Raw genomic sequence first — 23413 nt, forward strand, 5'->3', positions numbered from 1 at the left:
TGCTGAATTACACAGGGATTTTAGTGATGTAATTTTCCAAAGAGGTTGGCTATTATAAGCCTGGAAGAGCTTTGACTGTTGGCCCATTCCAAGTGCTTGGAGCAATTGCAGCAGCAGAATGGTCAAAAGCATGCCTGTAATCAAGACACATTTACCATGAGAGCTCCAGCCAGGAAACTTTATATAGCAGACTGACTCTTTTGTTGCCAGCGTTCCTTTCCATGTCACAGAGGCCTTGAGAAAGGAAGCAGAGAAGACAGTTGTTTAAATGGCTCCAGAAGATGATTGGAATATTTTGCTGAGGTAAATCTCCAATGTATTGGTCTTTGAAAAAGAAGCCTGATTCCAAGTAGACAGCATCAGACAGTAAAAAAACCCCAAATCTAGATCTAACCTTGAATCTCTGTATTTTGCAGAGCAAACCTCTTAGGAATATCACTGGATAGTATTTGGAGGATATACTCATGCTCCAACTATCTGTGGATGATTGACCATCTGCAGTTCATTCTCTCCTGATTAACTTTCTTTCTGAAACTGCAACCACAGATTCCAGAACAAAAGGTGAGGCTTTGCACAGTAACCCTGCAGTGCAACAGATGGAAATCTATGCCATGGATAGCCAGGCTCGAACTACAACACAGGCAGAGCAGCTGGACAAGTCACTGACCACTTATTATTAGGCTGTTTAATAAACTGGAGCCTCTCCCCTTGATCCCTCAACCTCAGGCTCCTACAGCAGTTACCAGGTTATTTTCCACCTTAATTTCAGCATAAAGATCATACTCTGTGCTATAATAACCTCTGAAGCAGAGGTTGGTTCACTGTGAGCATTCACTGGGAACTATTTGTGTAAATAAAAGACAACCCAAACCACAGCTAATAGTTACTACAATATTTTCACCTTGACTGTGCCTGGGAAACCAGATCACAGACTGAGAATTCACAACAGGCTTTGCATCCACAAAACAGAACAAAGTATGTTCACTGCCCTAAAAACCTCAAAGCAAGACATGAGCTGTGTACAGCCAAATCCAAGGTTGTGCTGGATAGTTCAATCCAACCTCACAGAGCCAACTATTAAAAAAAAATTAATCTGCTCCAGCAGTCATTGCTTTTAACTACCACTCCTGCTCCTCCCTTTCCTGGGAATTGCCTTGCTCAAACTCCACTCAGTGTTTGCAAGCCACGAGGCTGGCAGGCTCCTGGTGGGAAATCCTGCCAGCATCCTGGACTCAAATGCCTCCTCTCCTCTATCTGCCTTAACTGCTCTGCTGGATCATCCCTGGACAGAGAAACGTGAAAACACCAGGATGAGAGACGGATTTTGGCTTCTTGAGCACTAGCCTAAGAACCAGTTCACCAGGAGTTTAGTTGTTGTGGGTATCACAACACATCGGTGACTTGGGGAATATTAAAAGTCAATTCAAGAGGTTCAGAAAACAATTTCTCAAAGAGCACTTTAAATGGCTGTGACAGCATTTCAAGCCAAAGGAAAGGCTTTTGCAGTAACAGAGACTCAGGAGGATCAGGTACCAGACTTTGCACCTTTTTCCTTCATTTACTTCTGTCTAAAGAAAGGGCAGGACCATTTAAATGATTAAAATCGTGATTCTGAAGGAAACGTGTAAGCAAATGGACCACAACAAAAATTCAACATACTGAATTTCCAAACAATATAACTACCCACTATGCAATTTTTCCACGTTCTCTAAACTTGCACGTTATTTAGATTGTTTTAAAATGTTAATACAGAAAAGTGAAAAAGAAGCTTCTGAACGAATAGATACAAGTCTGGTAAAGTCCTCCATAATTTTGTGGTGGACAGTGGATAAGAGAGACTTACAAAAGCACATTCTATTCTTAAAAGGAAACAAAATGCAATTTTGGCACAGAGCCTGCAGGAATCACAGCAGTAACAGGAACACAAAGTCTGACATCACCAAAAATTTCTTTTCCATTTCTCAGTGTTTCCAGAAAAAACAAGCAACTAACTGTGAGTGACACAATGCCAGCACCAGTTCTCTCTTGGTACTTTTTCTTTAGTACTTGGCATTTCTGCTCATAAGAGCTTACTAGTCTGCTCTTTCCAGCTACCTTTCCTTCTAATGAGACTGAATCCTTCCATAAAGTTTTCACTGGAACCAGAGACAAATACATCCAAACAATTCTCCCAGGAGAGCCAGGAGATAGATGCCTGGCCAATAGACCTTTAGCCTGGGCTAGTATTGTCTTAACTGGCAAGACAAATTAAGTAGTTTTGACCTCACCTAAGCAAACCTAGTGGGGAGTGGATGGCAAAGAAACCATGCAAATATTTCTACAAGTAATTAGCTATTACTAAACTACTCTGAGTATTAGAATACTGTTTCCTAATGAATTTTCAATAAAAGTGGAAAACAATAATTTTTTTTTTTTTTAAATTAAGACAACATTACACACAAACTTCCCACACAGCAACTTCAACCACCCAGGAGCCTACTAAGCAGAAATCTTAAGCTTCAAATCTCTACCCTCTGAATATGAAAATGTTGGGATAAGAAAGCAGTGTTTTGTACCAAAAAGAAATAAAGTCCCTTTCACAAGGATTCCATGAGCACATCTCAGTTTGCAAAATTACATAAGCTTTATGCAAAGCAAATGTTTTTCAGTGACAGTTGTCATAAATTAACCTGAAACACAGGCCAAGGGAACTGTTAGTAAAGATTTTCTGAGTAGTGAATGAACTCAGAAAAAGACTCAAGTTACTCAAATTTTATCCAGCTTCTTAACAGAATCATTATAATTAACCAGGAGCATTAAACAGGAACCATGCACACCATAACATCCCTGGGACAGGTACAGAAAATCCTCTTACTCCTTCCCCACATAAGCAAAATATTTTTAGCTTCTTTCAAATAAAGCTGCAGCGAGTAAAAGGAGCATCATTCAGCTCTCTGCTGAACAGATTAAGTGTTTTGTGCTAATGGAATACATGATTATACAGAAAAAGAGAATAGTGTAGTTCTACCACATGAAATTAGTACATGTTTAATGTTGTATGCTGTGACTTCCCAGGCTTTCCTCATCGGTGCTTGTTTGGATTTCAAGTTGCTGCAGCACTCAGATCATCAAAAGAGGATTTCTACCTTAGAAAAGGGACAGACCCAAGGACAGAGTTCCCTTCCTTACAGACCAACAAACTCAAAGAGACACATGGCAGATGCGAAGCAGATGTTCTTGGTGTAGCACATAAATGTAAATGATATTTCCCTCGGGTATATCCATATGAGGTGACTGAGTGACTGGGAGACAGGATGGTGCTGACCAGAAATCAGGCAAGGCCTGAACTACTCTCAGTGTTTACATCAGGAAATCACATTTTAATTTTGGCAGATGATACTGGAACAGGCCTGGTTTACATACATGTTTTCTCTCTGTGGCCTTCAGGGATTTTGCAGCGTAGTAGAAGAGCTGGGTTCCACACAGTGCTACCCAGTATTTCGTCCAAGATGCTACCTGGGGAGAAAGGAGGAAAAAAAAACCAAGTGCAATGGGTAAGTGAAACGGTTCATAACACTGAGCTGTAAAACAGGAGGCATCACATCATCCTGCAAGAACATGACAGCACTGACTGCCCAGCCAAGCCATCAGCCACGTCTCCAAAGCTGCTGTTTGTTATTCGTGCAGGCCTGTGAATGCAGGAAAAATCCAGAGAGCAGAAAGAACGTGTGCCTTTCCTCACTAATCTGAGAAAAATGTTCTGCATCTCACTCTATACTTCCTGCAACCCCTACTGAACACTTCATTGAGTCAATCTGTCCATTTTCTTTTCCATTTTGGGTACTGCCATAAGGTATTCTCATGAATATGTACTTTGATTTATAATTCATAATCAAGCATCTGCAGAGCAAATGCTAATGGTTATTATCAAATGCTAATGGTTATTATCAAATGCTAATGGTTACTATCAGTTGATAAACTGTTAGGATTTACCTACTGTTAAGGAAGACAAAACACAATCCTCTCCTTTAAAGTCATCAGTACTTGCAGAAAATTTTATGTAGCGTTTCCTTCTCTCCTACTCCCTAGATTATGGGTACAGACTTATAAACTGAATAAATGTACCAAACAGAAGAATGAAAACTCTAGCAGTGACCCTAAATCTTAACCAGCAAGGCAGAGGAGACCTCAGACACTTGAATTAGTTGCCCAATGACCATTTTCCTATTTTATAACTGGGCAAAGGAAGAAGGTGAGAAAATTAATTAAAAAAAAGTATCTTACTGTAGGTTTTTTGCCTTCTTTCAACAAAGTCTTCCTCCTGAGAACACCTTGAATAGTAACTGCTCCTGGATACAAATGAACAGCCAAATCTTCAGATTCTAGAGAGCTGAAAGGAGCATGTGAAGATTTGTGTGAAAAAATATTTTTCCTAAAGTAGTTTTCCAACCATTACCAAAAACCTAATGCAAATACCTTTATTGTAATTTAGGAATGTCAACTTTTTATTTATTGGACTTCATTGTGGAAAAAGACTTTGGCTGTTACAAGGAATTGCTGTTGTGGATTTTACACTCGCAAGCAAAAGTGATCGGAAAAATTAATTAGCCAAGCAGGTAATTAAATCCTTAATTAAAAAAATTAAATCTCAAAACACAACTGAAAGACAAGAACAATTAATCTTAAAAAGCAAACGTCTGAAGTGCATTTGTACAGTTGCTGTACATGTTAAACCTCTCCTTCAGCCCTTGCAAGAAAGACTTGAGTAGTTTTTGGTTAGAAACACTGGAATCATTAGCACATCCAAACCAAAGCACAGCTCAAACATGCACAGTCTTTAAAATATCTGAAAGCAGGAAGAGTGGGCAGGAGCAGGAATAAAGAGTAGAAACCCAAACCACAGCTTTAAGGTGTTTTAATGTCACTGGTGCTCTAATTGCCTGCCCTATGTAGGATCTGAGAGCAACGGGCTGAAACAAATGCCAGGTACAGCACTGTGAAAACAAAACTAAGCTTGATTAAAATCACAAAGCTGACTGGCTCCAAAACCATTTTCGATCAAAGAAAAGTTACACGAGGAATCATTTCAGCAAATGTCAATCAGAGCGTGTGGCTGAAGTGCTGGACCCAGCAGCTTTCCAGAAAAGCCAAGAGATTGAACAGCACCCAAAAATCATTTCCAAGTAAGTCAGGATTTGCTGTTTCATCCATCCTAATGTTCACAAATGTTCAAAGTAAGCTGGAAATCTGGCAAACCTTTTCACTGCAGCACCTACAGAGGATGATGATATGGAGACAATTTTGGACACTGACAGATGCAAACATGAGACAATGCTTGGTTCTTAATGTGACAAAGGTTTCACGGTTAATGGCCATCTCTTTCCCAACTAGAGTGACACACAGCTGGAGGCAGGATTTGTACTTTAATTTGTCAGAATAATCAGTTATGTTACTCTGTCAGCTTGCAAATAATATTATATATAATAAACTGGGGGCAATTTGAATGTGTTACTTTTTTTAGGCACATCTCTGATTTCAGTGAAGAGGAGCAAAGAAATTCAATGCAGAACTGCCAGCAAAGAAAACACGTGGAATGCCATCCATCAGCACCAGAAGCAGCTTCACTGTCCCCATGGGAACTCCCAGCACTGCTCCACAGTGGCAGGCAGTGCAAAAGCTACCCTGGCCAAACATCTTTAAGCCTTGACAGAAAGATCCCACGGTTCAGAATTTGGATTTGCAGACCAGAATGAACAAAAGTCCTTATGGTGACATAGAGTAAAGGCACAGAAAAGTTTTTAAGTCTGAAGAAAAAGGTCTCTACCTTTTATTTTGACATGTAAGTTAGAAAGATAACATCAGAAAACACCCACTTAATTATGAAACCAAACCAAACCAAATCACCAACACCAGAGGGAAGGTTGGACACCTCTGTGTGCAGTGGGATTGTACCTGCTGGCCTTCATGTGGCCTCGATGGCCATTTCGTGACACTCTTGTCCCCGGACCGAGAGAATGGTACAACCTGTTCCTGTTGGATTCCATTATAAATTGTATGTATTACATATACTTTTATCCACACAAACAGCACGACTGCTAAAACAGCACAGAACTATTTTTGTGTGCATATCACAAAGCCACTTCTTCCACATCAGAAACAGAGGATAATTTTGTTCAGAAAAACGCATGCAGAGAGACACCACGGGTTTTGATTTCATCGGATGTTCTCTTTGTCAGAACTCATAATACTGAAGTGTTTTATTGGCACTGAAGAATAATATATTTTGAGAGCAAAGCCTGCATTTAGTTGTTAGATTAAATCAATGCAAAGGAACCACACTAATAAAACTTGTCTTTAAATCTGACTTTAGATGTTACTAGAAAAAATGGTTTCAATTTCTATGAGTATGCACACACACAAGCTGCATAGAAAGTAGTCATTAATAACACTGGATTTATCCTAATTTTGCCAGAGCTGTTAATTCCAGACAACTAATGCCTCTCCCTCACTTAAAGATTCTTATAAAGAATAGAAACCCACTGTACAGACCAAAACTAGAGACGCCTGCTCTAGTGATCTTAAATTTTAACGCTTGCATGTCAGTGTATTAAATTCCAAAATGTGCTTCAGCATCTTATAAATGAAGGAAGAGACTCAAGGTTGCTGCATATCTCTAGGAATTTCACACACTGTGTTTGGAATGCCTGTAAGGAACCCCATCCCTTTCCCTGGAATCAGGCAAGAGAACTCACCCTGAAACACGTGCAGCTTCAAACAGGGTTCTCAAAGAGCTCTCTCAGGAAAAAGGAAAGTATGGAAGGCAAGTGGAGTTTGGAGGAGGGTTCTTCTGACTTCACTGTTTCACACGGAGTAAACCTTCTAACTGGGAGAGTCTGGGCCTGTCAGTTCTCATTAGGACAGGGATGAAAACCCTCTGCTTTGACTCAGGAGCCCCCATGACAGTTCCGAGGAGTGCTACCACAAGTTTAAACCTAACTAAAATTTTTAAGTTTCTTATGCTAAAAGCACTCAGCTCCCCATTTTGTTTAAGGGCTTTTCCATATAATTTTTATCTTTGAAAAATTACTTGAATGATTCCATAATGCAGCAGGAAAGGGAAAGAAAGAAAACCTTTTGAATGTTTTACGTGCCCTGTGATGCAGGCCCCAAGTCTGAGATTTCCTTTCTGCCCCCGTTTTCTTTCTATGCTCACATGGAACATTCCCACTGATTACCTAACGGAATCCTAAGAGCCTTTCCTCATGCATGTATCCATATTTGTAGCACGAAACATCCAAGAGTTCGCCTTAGGCACAGAGAGATTTTCAAAGGCTTTTCCCAAAATTAGCAGAGACCTTTAACTGCTTCAGTGATTTCAAGCAGAATATAAGGTTTGTGGTAACAGTGGTACCGACTATAAAGTTCTTTGACAAAAATTCCTACTAAAAATGTCAAAGCATGGTAGGAAAGGTCATCCATGGCAGCTCTGAGGCTGATGGGTTACCTGAAATTGCGTTATAGAAGCAAACAACACAATTTATTGTGCATCTTGCTCAGCTGTGGGAAGGTGAATATTCCACCTTTTTCTATATTAAAACTACAGTTGTTGGTCCTTTTCCACATTCTCAAATACAACATGGAAAGGGGCTCACATGGTCACTGTCACCTGGGCCTTTGAAGGTGTTGGATAAGGAGGAACATGTTAATTGTGGAGCACAAAACCAGACATCAGCAAGGGGCATTTCTGTGTTTTCCTGTGTAACAGGAGTAACAACGACATGAAAAGCAGAGGCAAAAGAGGTGACAGTGTCAATGACAGGAGAGCAAAGGGATCACAAACGGGTGAAGTGTCTCAGGGGAAGTGAAAATGAAAACCAGATGGGTCACATGAACAGCACACACAAAATATCCACATATATAAAAATGCTTTGGGGTCTAAGGGTTCTCTGGCTGAGCTACTTAAAGAATGTGTGCAATGAGTAAACACCCGATTAGACAAAAGTCCTGTTAACTATTAGTGAGCAAAAGGTACTTCTCTGCTGCTTTAACAGATCCAGTGAACTTACTACAGTTTTTCAGTGTTCTTACATACAGAAGACCTCTAGATCACTAAAATAAAGAATCATTTTGAGGACTGAGTGAGAGATTTTAGGCAGCAATGTGAACAGAGAAACACAGGTTTTTCTTACCTTTCAAATGCTGGCCAGGAAGTCTCTTCACTGAGTTCAGAACCATCACTGCTACCTAGAAAAAGATAAGAATGAATGACACTATTTCAGCATCTACAATTGATCCATTTCAACGATGTCTCTCAACACAATATTTGAGATTAAATGTGTAAAAACGCTTCAGTAAAACACTGCAAGGAAAATACTTCGTAATTTGCTTCAGGAATTTCACATGAACTGCGCCAGAGATTTGAAGGGACAAGGTCTAGGTGCACATTAAGAAGTTGAAGAAAAGGAGCACTAGTAAGTGGGAAAGGTGTTTACAAAATTTAAAGAACACCAAAAATGAAGATTTGTCTGATTAACACAACAAGCATTTAAAAAGAAAAGGTCACTTATTGAAATAATTCCTTATGAAGTCATACATGGTCACAACACTGAAGTGCAAATTCATTGCTGAGTCTCCAACACATGATTTGAGAAGCCTTAAACAACTTTTTAAAGCTATCTCCCACTTACTTTATCAGATCACAACAGCATTACTTCCTTCTGTGCTTTGTAAACAAATCCAGTGTTACCACAAGTATCTTATTTTCAACGCTGACAGTAGAGGAAAAAATCACAAAATCCAATATCTAATGCATTCATCTTGGCATGCCCACAAATAACACAGTAACTTTACAGTTACAGTAAATCCCATTAGGCTGAAAATGACTATTTAAGTACAGATACAAGGTGGGTGTTATCTGTAATGTTGTTAAAAGTCAGTAAATATATATCAGTATAGAAACACTGTTAACAGAACTCAGTAGCTTCAATTACTAACTGTACTATACAGAGTGTTCAAAGGAAGAATTTACTCAGTTATTTTCAAACAAACCAGAAAGCAAAACCAATAAAAAAAAAAATCTAAATCAATGCACCTTACTTAAGGGTTCTCCCAGAGAAACAGCAGCTGAAAATGGGAACAAATTCCCAGTAATTTTACGCAGAAAATCAGCAGGGAAAAGTGGTGCCCTGTACAAAGTAAGTCTGGATATTCACTGAGTAAACACAGAGTAAACATGGAGGCAATAAAGTGTCACACACAGCAGGAATAATTCCAGCCAAGAGCCATGAAAATCTCAGCATGGACTCAAGTTTTCTCTGTGCAAAATCCAAGAGAAAAGACATGCCTTAATCTGCCAGCTCAACTGAGATGCCTCTTGTGCAAACATTAGCTCAACATCCTCATATTAACATCATCTCTAAGGGATAGTAGATAACTTGGTCCCAGCTTATTCTGCATTTTTCTCAAAGCAAAACCTAACCTGGTTCACACCAACATTGCAGTAAAAGAGATTTGTATAGGGGAAGAAGCTGAGAGACATAAAAGTGACATTCCAGTGGAGCTACTGACTCCTAAGCTGGGAATAAAGGGCTGCAAGAAGAGAAGTAATATATCCAACAAGTAACCAACCAATTCAGGTGGAACCTGCTGTTACAGTAAAAGTCTTTGCAAAGTTCCAGAACAATGCTCATCATTTCCTGTGAGGAAAAAAACCTGTCATTTAATATTTTCAGCAAACTCTACATCCATGTCACAGTGGGGAACTCAGTGATTTATTTCACCCTACCAAAACCACAGCTGCCTTCCTCTGTAAGGTGACACATAAAGTCTCTTCAAATAAATAAGTAACATGGTTTGGGGATGAAGAGACAGAAGGAGAGGTAAGAATTCAGAGACAACTTGAAGGAGATATTTGGGGTAAGACCTCCCAGCTGACTGTCTTGTAGTAGAATCTCTTCCAGGAAGATTTTCAAGTGCTGAGGTCCTTCCAGCAGGTGGAATGACAATTAGGAAGGGAGGTTTCAACCACATATGAAAGAAGTTTTCCTTGCACGTAATTGAGATTTTCTTTGTGGTTACTTGGAGCAATCTGTCCTGCAAAACAGTGCAGCAATTCCTGTCAAGTCACTCATCCAACACTGAAGCTATTAGGGACACTTAGAATCTTATTTATTTCCTTATTACTGCTTAGATTTAGCTTTATACTAACAAGAAGTGCAACTTTAATATGAGCTCTACTTAATTGAGGCCCATGTGATAGAAATCCACACAATTAAGCCCCAGTAATAAGACTGTATTATGCAGTAATTCTTTATATTTAAAGTAGGCTGATACATTAAAATTCTACCTGAAATGACATTTTGATGGCAACTGTATTAGCTTGGCTAATAAAGCTGTAATTCAATTGCTGTACTACGTACACTACAGACAGATTTAAAAGCAAGTGCTGCTTTCTAAAAATGCAAAGCAATTTAGAGGAAGAGCTGAAATGTCATCTGTCAGAAAGTGACAATCCTTGCTACAGTATCAGTACAGTTAGAAAACTTGAATGAATTTGGGGGCTTTGTAAACAAAAAGTTTCACTTAAAAGTTTAATCTATACAGAAATTTCCAATTACACTTTTAAGAGCAATGTCAATTTGTAAAAAACTTGGGCCAAACATCACAGCTATTGATTAAATGGTTTTTTTACAGGTTGTAAAAAATTGTAACAAAAACCTAGAAAAGACTGAATTTTAGCATTTGACTATACCTCTATCATCCATATAGAATATCTCCAGATTCTAAAAAACTAGACGAGGTATTTTGCACAACAAAAGTTCTGATACTAAAAAAAAAAAAAACCTTTCCTGAAAACCAAAAGAATATACATTACACCCTCCTTCCAAAACAAAACAGAAGTAAAAGGGACTGTTTTTAACTTAATAAAAGTTAGATGTCTAGCCAAGTTCTGTTTAAACATTAAGTGCACTATTTGACTGTCACCTCAACTGGAAATATTTCATTCATTCAGTACTCTAAAAATATATCACCTTCTTAAATTCTTCTCAAGTATGTACTCAATATTTGAGTTTTTCCAACAACCTCGAGCAAGTCTTCAGGTTAAACTTCATAACAAATCCTAGGTAGTGTAAGTCTTTGCTATTACTGCTCTAAACACGTTTTGGCTTCATGTAAGAAGCCACTTAACACGGGCCACTATCTTCCTGGTTTTCTTCATTGCTAATAAAATTAAATAACTCTTGTGCAGGATTAAAAAAAAATATCTGGGTTGTGTTTATCTTTACTCCTTAATATGAAGGTTTTTTCCTAGTTTAGGAATAACAGCACAACTGGCAAAATGGTTTTTTTGCTAACTGTGCTGGTGATTATCTGAGAAGGTTCAGGACTGTTTATGGAGCTCCAGCACAGCAGCTCGGTTCAGATGTGAATTTTCTGTTCACATTTGTAGATGTGCACGTGCACTGTCTGTGCTCCAGCCACACAAACAGCCTGAGGTTCCCAGTTGTGTGATAGGGATCACACGTGATGCCTAAACTATTCCACACCCATTCCCCCGGTCACGGCATCCACTCACTGCCCCAAGTCTGGGGATATTGAACACTTAACACAGGCTTCCTTCATCCAGAAGTTACTCCCCAAAGTCAAACAGGTGTTAATATAAACAAACCAACCCCAAAGAGTTTAAAAAGTATTCAGACTAAAAATTCTTTCCCCTTCCCAAATCTGTCATCGACACTCTCTTGGCTCCAGTTACACTGTGTTTCCAGGGCTGGTGACTGCCCTGATAGAGCTTGAAATTCTAATGTGAAAACACAAAAAAATTGGTCAAGAGGCCTGAACATCAATGGCTGTAGCACAACACAGCCCAGCTAACACCATGAAGATGGTTTCCATGCCCTAAAAGTTCTGTTCTGCTTTGCTGGGTTCATGATCACACTGAAAATCCTCATATGTAGTTCATTACCATTTAACCACTCTGAAGTTCAGTAGCTCAGCTTTGGCTCTCTAGTTAAACCAAAGCAGGATGGTGGGAAGACTCAAGCAGCATCATGCCAGAGAATCAACAGAAACCTTTACTACCATCACTGACAATGAGCTTCATGGTGAAAAACTAACAAAAGCAAATAACCAAATGGATAAAGATGGGGAGAAACAGGAGTTGTACAACTGCATTAACTGCAACACACCCAGAGCACAAGCCTTGGATCAAACAACACTAATAAGGATTGGGGAAGAATTGGGGTGCTAGAATACATCCCTCTCCTCCTCTCAAACCCAGGCACCTACAGGTGCATTTTTAAACCTCTAATATTATACAGCTTTTTCATTTACCTTATCACTAATGAAGTAATTCACAATAGCAAACCAGGGTATCCACATTCAGGGATATTTAAAGGAAATATATTAAAAACCCCAACACATTTATTCTTCCCGAAACCCTACCCAAACTTTTGATCAGATGACTCAGAGTCCTAAACAGCTCAACAGCAAACTACAGGGTGAGGAATCAAACACACCCACTGGCTGTGCACAGGTCTTCCCTACTGTATAGGCTGCCAAAACCCCTGAAGGTAAATGCACACACTATATACCTACACCTATACTTCATTTATTTAAAGAGAAATATAATCCCTTGTAGGATTCAGTAACTTAGAGGTGGTTACTTAATAGAGGATTTCATTAAAATGCTGATATTCTCTTAGGTTTGGAAATGTACTGTTTTTACAAGGCACTTTCTTACATTAATTCACACTGATTCAAAACACCTTCCTTGGACTCTGCAGCATTAATTCCTCTGATTGCATTAGAACAAAGGCTAAAGTTATTCTCAAGTGATTGCAACACACAAACAAAGGCCAGTGTTCAAGAGCCTTAGTTTTTCCAGAGCTTTCATCCATATCACTGTAGATTAGGAAAAGTAAGTGGAAAAAGAAACAATTTGAGAAAGAAAACACTCCAAAGTTAGAATAGAATTTGCCTCCAACACTGCTAAAAAAACAATCCATACCTGCTTCCTCCGGATTTTTAAACACCTGAAGTTACATTCTCAGTTTCAGCAGAGTATTTCTGTGTTCACACCTTGAGACATCTGTTTTTAAGCAGTATACATGAGACAGCACTCTTGAAAAACATAACCTCCTTAGCAAAATAACTTTGCATCCTGTAGGTTTGGTGCTGTAGGAGGAGAAAAGCCTCGCAGAAGCAATATGTGGAAAGAAGGGCCAATTTTACACTGTCCCTTTACTACAGAATTATCTGAGCAATTAGCCATTGTAAACACACTCAGTTTGAGAAAAAAAATCCAGTAATGTAGCAGAGCTGAACTGTAAGAAACGGTGGAAATCCAAAACTTCTGAGAATAATGAAACAATCTCACTGCTGCAAAGATACTTAAGAGCACCCTTAAGCAATACAGAAATACTTTAAAAGCATAAGAAAATCGGGAAGTAACAGAAAACCATATATTCTTAAGAAAAATATCTTACGAAATAAAGGAAATTCATGCTATTTCTGAGTGGAACCACGATCTAGTAAAAGCACCTTAATTTATCCTACTTTTGGGTGAGGAGGTGACAGCAGGCAAATACAGGCAGAAGAACAGGTGCTAGGAGGATGCAGGTGGTTCCTTGAACCCAGCCAAGAGCAATGCTTAGATCTCGGAAGGGAAAGAGTGTACACAGTGACCTCACCAAAACACAGTGACCTCATCAAAACAAACACAGCCACTGCAGAACAAAGACACCTTGTAGCTTTAGGACTTGCTGATAGCAAGGACTGGGGATTCTCAATAACCTCTCACTGCAAAGTAAAAGCACCTGTCCCAGTTTACTGAAAGCAGATATTCTGGATTGTCTGCACAAAACAGACATTTTCAGCACTATTCTGTGTTTTCATGCGTTGTCCCTCAAAAGTCTGTTTGAAATCAACAGAAATAAAGTGGGGGTTTAAGGACTCGAGTCATATAACCTCTTTTTAGCCACCCACCTAAGAAGGAGATGAATCATAACCTTAGAGATCATAATTCTCTTTGTGATCATGAAGAGCTCCAATTATCCCCAGCTCAAATGCAACTGTCTACATTATGAACATCTAAAACCTACAAGAGACCATTTCCTCTTGTTACATTCCTGAACTCAAGAGGACATTTCCCATCTGACACTGTATAAAGGACTGGAGAAGTGTTTCTTCCTTCTAATTAGGATAGTCCATTCACTGCTGGAAAAAGATTTCTCACTTCTGTTCAGCTAACAAGCACTTATGTTATAAAGGAAGATGGCAACAGATCCAGATGTACATCTCCCTCACTCCAGCATAGTACACCATCCTCAGCTCTGGAACACAGTCCCATGGCTTCAGGAACAAGAGCTCTTTTGACCCAAGCACAAGACATTAATATAAAAGGGGTTGTATCTTTAATATTTTTTGAGTTCCAGGTTATTTACAGAATGAGTTAAAAGCACACAATCAGCCTCCAATCCCTGACATGAAGAAAAGAATCTCATAAAGGTCTCTGACCGTGGCTGTCATGTCACAGATTGGCCTGTTTTCAGCAAATCCCCTGCCTGGCTCACTTTCTGCACTGCTGCTGCTTTAAGAATCGTTCACTGCAATGAAAAATATCCTTCATATCTGAAAGATTAATTGATGTAAAAATTTTGGGTATTCTCTGCACCAGAATTCCCAGAACAGATTGCCAGTCCTTCCCAACACAACGCAACCAAAAAAGTGCATTATCCCTTGAAGGCGTGTTTTTAGTTTAGAGACACACACTGCTGGATTCCTGCAGACACTGCTGTTGCACTGCTGTTGCTTTGATAGTTAACACAGAGGCAGATTATATCAGATCCTCCAATATGAAAGGACTGGAAACGCCTGAACACCTCTGAGCCCTCAAAACACAAGAGTGATTTAAAGAAGTATTACAGATGTCTTTAAAGGCACATTCAAGGTGCTGGCATAGCAGAAACTCTGTCCTCGTTTTGAAGAGGGATCATTTATCCAAAAAGTTCAGTCCTATATAGGCTTATATGTAAAAAAGGTAGTCCTGTTTCTAGAGCAAGAGGTTTAAATCCACGTTTACGGGCAAGGTGAGGAATAACACTCTTTTCAGTGCACACATTCAGAAGACATTTTCCTGACCATCTTTTGAAGTTGTGCTGTAGAACACCATAAACCTCCTCTCTGCTGCAGTGACTGTACTATTTCCAAGTCCTGAGTAAACAGACTACTTCAAACATGATGGAGGAACTCAGCAGCTTCAATCAACTTCCTTAAATCCTGCTGAGGCAACAGCACAGAATGCCAGGCAACTTACACTTCCAAGAATTCTGCAGTAACAGATACTGCAAACCTCCAAAACTTCCTTTCTTCCCCCAAACGTATTTCTAGCACCTCCACCAATCTTCTGTGTCACTGAGATTTTCACAATCAAGAGCAGCAAAAGTTATAATGTTGCTGGACTGTCAAAACAGGGAAAAAACCAAAGTACCCGAGTATGGGAAGGCTGGAGGTGGAAGAGAATGGGAGAGAGGAAGTTTTAACCACAAATGCTGATCTTGCAAAAAATGCATAAGGGTTGCTGTTCTACAAGTGATTTATACAAGTCTTGTAAAGTGGCAATTTTGTCCCCACTGCATCAAATCAATAAGGTCATGGCTGAGCTAGAGAACAGAACTGAAAAATTCGGAGATGAGACGGAGTAGGAAAACCCCATATTCTCTGAAATATCTGGATGGTGACTGGTTCTCACTTGTACCTCATGAAAAACTGCCTGTCAGCTCTGGCAAACCTTCCCTGCTAGGCTCTAATGGAGGTAAAGAAATAATTTACCCTGGAAAAAAGGATCAACTGCAGAGAGTTTCTTAGATATTTAGACAAAAAACATGAGTAAAACACTGCCCTGAGAAAAGGGCAATGCTATATCTCAACAAAGGTGACACACATTTGGTCTAATTCCAACAGATTCACCTATTAATTTGTTTTTTAAATTATTGCCTCTAGATATTCGATTTTTTCCACATGAAATATTTAATGTTTTCTCAGGATACGGCCTTCTCCTCAAGAAAATAGATGTGCAGCTCGTGAAAACAGCATCATCTGTAAATCTGTGACCTTGTGTCTCTCCACGAAGGCTAAAAAGCAAAGCTGTGTTTTAAAATTAAGTTCTCCAATGAAATGCATAACACCACAAAATTCTATCAAGCTAACAAATCTGAGAGAAAGGCACTTGTCCTGCCCTCTCTTCACTTTAAGGATTCTGTGCACAACAAGAAAAAAAGAGAACCTCTTGTCACAGAAGACACTCAGAAAGCAGAGGTTCCCCAAAAAGATTACCATCCTAAAAATATGAAGATAAATAACTTAGCAATATTAAGTAAATTCTGACATTTCAAGGTATCTGAAGGTTAGATTTCTATTTACACCTGGCCAAGTCAGAAGTATTTAGAAATTATGCTCTTAAAACTGTCAGCAATTTACAGTTCTTACTGTCAAGTCAATATGGCATTTTCAACAGAAATACAATCAAAAGACATTTTAGACTTAGATTGATTTAAGGGGGAAAAAAAGAGAATAGAAAATCACACCCTGCACTTCCTTCCACCTCCCATCAAGGAAGAGGAGTATCAGATGTTGTATCATTAAAGGGGAGGGGGGGGGGGAAAGTGCTTTTTTATAATTTCCCAGTTCATGGTGTATAAATTATGCCACCCTCCTCCACCTACACTTCCCCAAATTGTTCTAAAACAGAATCAGTATTTTAGAACAGTTCTGCTGCAGGTACAATCACCAACCAATAGTGCTAAAATCTTTATTAAGGGAACACATACTGCCTGGGAATGTTTTCAATTCCTACCTATTGAAATTCCACTGGAAAGGGTGGAGCTCTCAGCCTGCCCTCGAGATGGGACATGAGGCTCCATGACACTGTCATCCAGGAGGTGCCTTGGTCCTGCGTTGGGGAATGTTGCACTTTTAAACTCAGCCGTGTTCATTTTGTGTATGAAACTGGAAAGGAGCAAGGACAGAACTGTTACAGCGTTACCTGTGATACATTTCAGGAGCTGTTTAACACCCTGAAGGATTGCAGGCAGTGTGTTCCTCATGCCAAACTCGATCATGGCTGAGTCACAAGCAATTGTGCACAAACTACAGGAATTGCTGGTTTTAAAAGTTCAACATACTCATGCAACAAAGAGAGACTCAGGAGTACATTAACAATTACTTTCAATATCCTAAGGCATTTTTGTCTTCTTATAACACATAATTGAACTGTAGGACTGCATTCTAGCTCATTAAAGGTAAGCTTACACATTAGAAGTTATTCATTACTGGATCGCTACAATCTGGCATTTTGAAAAGATCACAAGGTAAGTGATGACATAATGATCAAGGTATTAATTAGAAGTACACCTGAATGGAAAAAGGTGTAGACTTTAGTGCAGGCATTACTACACAAAGTTATATGAAAGTCTACAAAGGAGGTCTCTACAAAAATAACAATAAAGCAGTTATTTCAATTTGAATTTAAAAGAATTACACTGGCATTGATTTGCTAAAAGTGATAGTTTTGTCATTCAGAAAGAGCCATTTTGGTTAACTAATTGACTAGTGTTTTCATCATAACTTCAGTCTTTCTATTTTGACTAATTCTCTTGGATTGGGATACCACCATTACAGTTCTGAGCTTGCTCCCTGGCCACAAGTTGGTCTGTAAGTGAAGTACTGTGTACAAATCATGCTACTTTTAAAAAGCACAGCTTTTGTAAGGAAACACGACACAATCACAAAGTTTAAGATGATTTTCAGATTAAAGAAGATGCTGACTTGTATCCCAGGCTGTGGCATTTCCTATGCCCGTGGGGTATCAGGTTTCGAGGAGAAGGGGGGGTTGGGGGTAGCAAAGCTCCTTCAGCTGCAACGTTTTTCCGTCCACTTTGTGGAGATGCTCCGACTTCAGAGCCTGGGAAGGGAAAAGACATCACTCCTGAGTCACTTCAGAATTAGTGTCAGGGCTGCTTCTCAGAAAATCAGGGAAAAGTAGCACAAAACTTCCTAAACACAATTTATAAGGGACAGCCTGCAATAAAACTCATTGATATACTGATAATTAAAACCCCTGCAATTTAGAGCATTTGCACAGGATTAAAATCAAACACCCTTAGTTCAAACAGACCATCCAGTTACAAATATTTTTTAATCCTAAAGGTTGCTGCATTTGCTCCACTGGTAAATCCCACTGATTCTACATTTTCAGACTCCTGCCTTCAACCACTTTTGGCAGTGACCAAGAAGAATGTCCACTTTTGGAAGCATATGGTGCCATGAAAAGTTTAGATGAAGGCCCTTCTGTCTAGACACAACAAAGAATGAATATTTAATAGCTCTTCACCCCAAGTGACACTAACAAGTTAGTGCCACAATACATACAAGAACCTAAAAAAATGACTCAATTCCTTCTTTACAGATCACCTTTAGACTTTTTATTACAAATATACAGTGTTTAAACTTCACACTTCTTTATTAGCCTCAGGCAAATATTTTCCACGTTCACAACTCAAAAATAATGCACAGGACAACCTCAAGTCTTATCACATTTGTTAAGCATTTACCTACTAAATCTTCTCTGGAAGCAGCAGAGTGGGGGGTGCTGGTCCCTGGTTCTATCTTTAATGAAAGTCTGCAATAAAGAAACATTAAAAACTACTTTATCAGGAAATCAAAGCATAAGCTTGTGAAGAAGTATTTTTTAAATTTACAGTTGAAAGCTGTCTGCTTCTATAATTGCAAGAAATACTGTGAAGTTAATATCAACTGTGCAGAGTTATCTTTAGCACACACCATTTCCAAACTTTATTATTTGGTTCATACAGAGCAGGCCAGGTTTGCAACACCACCAGGACCTCCATGGCCCAGGGACTTCTGGCAGATACATAAACTCAGTGATGATACTGCTACTCCAGCATAAAACCTGGGAAGAATAAAAAAAACATACAATTGCTCCCCCCACCTTGACTAAAATATGTATTCCCGGCACACTCTGTATTTTAAATTTTTCTGTAAAGTCTACTGTGCCAAGCCAAGCCTTTGGTCTTTACTGGTCCAAAAGCCAAGATCCTTTTGTGTCTTGGAAAACACATTATCAGCTTGATTTCATCCATAACTCAAGCTTTTTTCTGTAACAGGCACTGTTTAATGCCATTTCCAAGAGTCCCACAAAGAAGGCAGACTCCAGGGGCAGAGAACTCCAGGAAGATCAAGAGTATCTTGTCCACACAGTTTCCAGAATTAAAAATCTTTGAAATTAGCAAGGTCGAAAAAGTATCTACTGCATTGTGGGAAGAAAAAAGTTGAAGTTTGACAGCTCCTCTCCCTCCTATTCCCAACAGTTTAGTAATGAATAATTACAATTTTATAACCTAATTTTTTTAGATAAAATCCTTTAATTTTTTTAAATAAAATCCACCTATTCAAGTCACAAGGCTGGTTTCTAACTTCAGCCTCTTTGCTGACAGACACCTTAGGGGATAAAAAAAAATAAACCAGTCACTTATAGTAAGAAGCGTTCTTCAAAATACACTCCTTGACCATAAAAACGTTCAGTCTGGAGAAGTACAAAACCCGTGGGTGGAAAAGCCGTGCTCCTGACTCACGTGCCATTGCCTCCATTCATTGCCCTGCCACCAAAACGTGGATTGTACAGGACGAAGAGACTGTAGCTCCTTCAGCAATAAAATTCCCACTGGCAGCGAGTCCTACCTAGCGAAGGTGGAGGAAGGTGGAGCGTGGAATGCAGGAAAACAACATCACTAAGAAGCAGAGAGGGTGGGAATGGGTGGGGAACCTCCTCCAGCAGATCAGCCAATGAACAAAAACCTCCTTCATAGGCAGCACATTTGCTTTAGGGTGTTTCCTCTCCTCAGGGCTAGTTCCTGTCTTTTGCCACAGATTTCCCTCCCTCAGTTTTACTGGATGCCAAATCACTTATTACAGTAATCTTTTAATTATAAGAGAGGTAGAAACCTCAGGTGGGAGGCTGGGAGGAACAGGCAGAGACAGAGATGGACAGTAACTCCCCTCTCAGAAATCAAGTGCTTACAAGGTACTCACACTGTATAACCTAATCAAAGAGCAAAATATAAAATGAAATACATGCAAGTGAAAGCCTTAAGTCACCCTCAGTAAACACGTGGGACTGGGTGCACAGATGGCTTTGTTCTGATGAAGAATGACAGTAACCCATCTCCAATTATGGAATCCATCTTATTGACTGCACAGTGTTACAGGTGAGCCAGGTGGACAAAGTCTTTATCAGACTTTTGGAAACAAGGGCTTGGTACATTCTGGCATAGAAAAGGAAGGAGATAAGCCATGCAGCATGTGGAAAAGTGTCTTGGAGCACAGGATCCTTCTGGAACCTCAACCACTTGCAACTGGTTCATCTGAGGTGCATAATCGTGGAATCACAGCATGGTTTGGGTTGGAAGGGACCTTAAATCTCATCTCATTCCAACCCCTGCCATGGGCAGGGACACCCATACAATATAATACAATCCCCTGACACAAGTGCAATCTTACAAGTGACAGGTTTTGTGTTATAGAAGTTATTTTGTTAGGAATTACAGTCAGTTGTAGCATTTTGTACTTACTTGTAATTGTCATCTTCTACAAACTTCTGTAGTTCTTCTATGTACTGCACTGAGTTTAGATATTTTTGGACATGAGGCAACATAGGAATATCTGGAGAACAGATGACATTTATTATTACTATACCACTCATTGGTAAGCAATTTTCCAGAAACTAAACAGATTCGGATCTCCTGACTTTTTCTGTGAGATGAAGGTACAAACTACAGCCTCTGGTGATACTGAAATTTTAGAACTTCACAGCAAATCTCATGTGCTGAGCTGACACTCCCCACATCCACAAACCCCAGAGCTGCTTATCAGAGCACATGTAAGGGAAAAGAAAGACATCTTCCCAGGCCAAACTGAAGGCCCACACCTGCAATGTGGAGGGCTCTGTCTGAGGACTCCTTCACAGCCCATATTCTCTTGATATTGAGCTTTCAGGGAAGCCAGTCCTGTGCTAATTCACATTCCACCACTGCAAACACAGCCTTACGACTGCTAGAATATGAAGGGGACTGTGAGGGAGACCTTTGAAGAAAAAATAAATGATCTGATCCACGAACAGAACTATAAATGCCAAAAGACAAGCTAAATGTATTTTATTACCTCCAGTAAAAGTACTACTCCAAAAGCAATCCTATTTTTAAAATTCATGGTCATAAAATTATGAAGCACACGGCTACAAGCTTATAACATGCCAGTAAAACTACTGTTTTAAATAGGATGTACTCCACATTTATCATCAGGAAATATGTCCTGCAAAAACGTGTGTGATGTAAGAAAAGGGCAATTTTCTTCTGTCTCCTCACACTGATGCTATGTCTCAAACAACAATACCAAAATAAACCCCAACTTTTGGTGTGAGAGGATGAGGGAGGGTGTTCATGGCATTCAGATGAACTGGGCCTTACTTAAGCTGCTTTACAGCAAACAAATATTGAAGCTTTTAAAGTTCTTCTCTTTAATACTGCGGTGTTTCCACAATAGCTTACCATATTCACACGACTGCTGCAAATCTGAGATAATTCGGAGAATGTTGTTCATTAAGTTTGTTCTTTGCTCACTCTCCAGAATGCTCGCTGTGGATGGGTAGGCAGAGTCAATATACGTCAAGTCTGACAGATAAATACCTGAAATAAGATCAGAATGAAAAGTTTCTTTACTTAAGTGTCTCACACTTAGCAGAAAAAACTCACCAACGGTATTGTGAAGAATTTCTGCTTTCGTTGACTGATATGCTTGCAGGTCTTTAATAATGCCATTATTTCTAAATCTAAAAGTAATTACCAGGGCATGAACAACTACTCACAAACCCCATCTTCACCACAGCACCAACGAACAATTCCCTTGACAAATATGAAGCACCCTGAACACACAATGCTAAAACACCTGATCAAAATTACTAATTGTTTAGGAAGTTTATGACTTCTTTCCTCCAATTCAGCAATTAAAAAAATACTAGAAGGAAAAATTGTATTTATAACCCTTCAAGCTGAATAAAAACTCGGACTCAACTTGCAGCAACGTGGGAAAAGTTAACTAGGGAAAAAGAGCACTCAGACTGAAATGTGGAATGGATCCAACAGCCTTACAGATAAGACATTTTAAGTCTTCTACCTGCCTTTTCCCCCTGCACTATTTGTAATCTTACTACTCTTTCAATCCCCTGATCGTATACAGATGAAAATCCTCTTCCTTACACACTAATGCTGTAGATAAAACATGTTTATTTCTAAATGCAACTCCATTTCTTGAACTTCACCTAAAGACTGATCATTCTGCCTCAACTAAACGAAACACATCCTGATCAACCCTGCTATTAAGAGGAACTGCTCTTCATCCCCTGCATCTTCCACAAGATACCCAAACTAAAAAAATACACAAATAATATTATTAAAAAAACCAATTTCTGTTAAAGGGAAGTTTTAAAATTATATTTTGCTTCACCTCTCAGCCTCGTATAACCAAAATCATAACAAGGAGTTTGGCTTTACAGGTGGAAGACTATTAATGCAACCTCACAAGAACAGCAGTTGTGTTTGTATAGCACCTAACCAGTACAGTCCTCAAATGTGAGCTGGGAAACTCTGGGCATCCCTCCAAAATCAACACGCACACATGCGTGTGTGCGCACACACAGAAACAAATTAAAATACTTGCGGTTGAAAGGTGATATATAAAAAAGTGAATAAAAAGGTATTACACATGACCTGATACACTACTAAATCTCTCAATTTTCTATTCTGCTAGAAAGAGTTTATTAAAAAATAGAAAGGATAATCAGAACCATCAGGCAGTCCCCTTTAATTGCCATGCTACAGTGTGTAAGCTGTCCCAAACCTAACTGTACTAAGCTATGTCCAAACGAGCCTTAAAAATCCCAAACCTGCTCAGTCTTCCACAGAAAGAAGTAAATCATGCTTATTAACTATAATTAAGGAAATTCCCTGTAACAGGCACCTGCACTATTATGCAGGATTTTATAAACCACTGTATTTGTAGGATTATCTCTCTGAATGACTTGCTCAATTAAGCACAGGATTTTTCTTTTAGCTAAGTCAACAACTCTCCTGTGGAGAGCAGCTCTCTGAAGCTACTGGATGCATTGCTATGAAATCTAAAATAATTCTGAAGGCACACGAAGGTAATTCTCTTTCAAATGTAACTGGCACAGCCTTTGTGAAGAAACAGAAAGGATCAATGGCAGCAAACGGAACGTACTCGAGTGCTGGCTGAGCACGGACAGAACCCAACCCAGACTCTGCTTTCCTCAAGGAGCGTAATCTCTGTGGCTTTTGCTACT

General features: G+C 39.3%; 1 protein-coding gene across 8 annotated transcripts in view; it reads right to left on the reverse strand.

The window, feature by feature from the left end:
• The window catches only part of RALGPS2 (Ral GEF with PH domain and SH3 binding motif 2), a 106476-nt gene that overhangs the window by 13021 nt on the left and 70042 nt on the right, over nt 1-23413 (reverse strand). For 6 of the 8 annotated variants that reach the window (XM_017815848.1, XM_017815844.1, XM_017815843.1 and 3 more), the window contains exons 9-17: nt 21603-21740; nt 20628-20718; nt 18591-18658; nt 17806-17941; nt 16835-16986; nt 8169-8223; nt 5932-6009; nt 4264-4369; nt 3403-3495 (exon numbers count right to left, since the gene is read on the reverse strand). In XM_017815848.1, the coding sequence (XP_017671337.1) occupies nt 3403-3495; nt 4264-4369; nt 5932-6009; nt 8169-8223; nt 16835-16986; nt 17806-17941; nt 18591-18658; nt 20628-20718; nt 21603-21740 (917 nt within the window). The remainder of the gene's footprint in view (nt 1-3402; nt 3496-4263; nt 4370-5931; nt 6010-8168; nt 8224-16834; nt 16987-17805; nt 17942-18590; nt 18659-20627; nt 20719-21602; nt 21741-23413) is intronic. The other 2 variants (XM_017815845.1, XM_017815846.1) reach the window with 1 other exon arrangement.

The sequence above is a fragment of the Lepidothrix coronata genome, unplaced genomic scaffold, assembly GCF_001604755.1.
Source record: "Lepidothrix coronata isolate B3197 unplaced genomic scaffold, Lepidothrix_coronata-1.0 Scaffold52, whole genome shotgun sequence".
In the NCBI taxonomy this organism is placed as follows: Eukaryota; Metazoa; Chordata; class Aves; order Passeriformes; family Pipridae; genus Lepidothrix; species Lepidothrix coronata.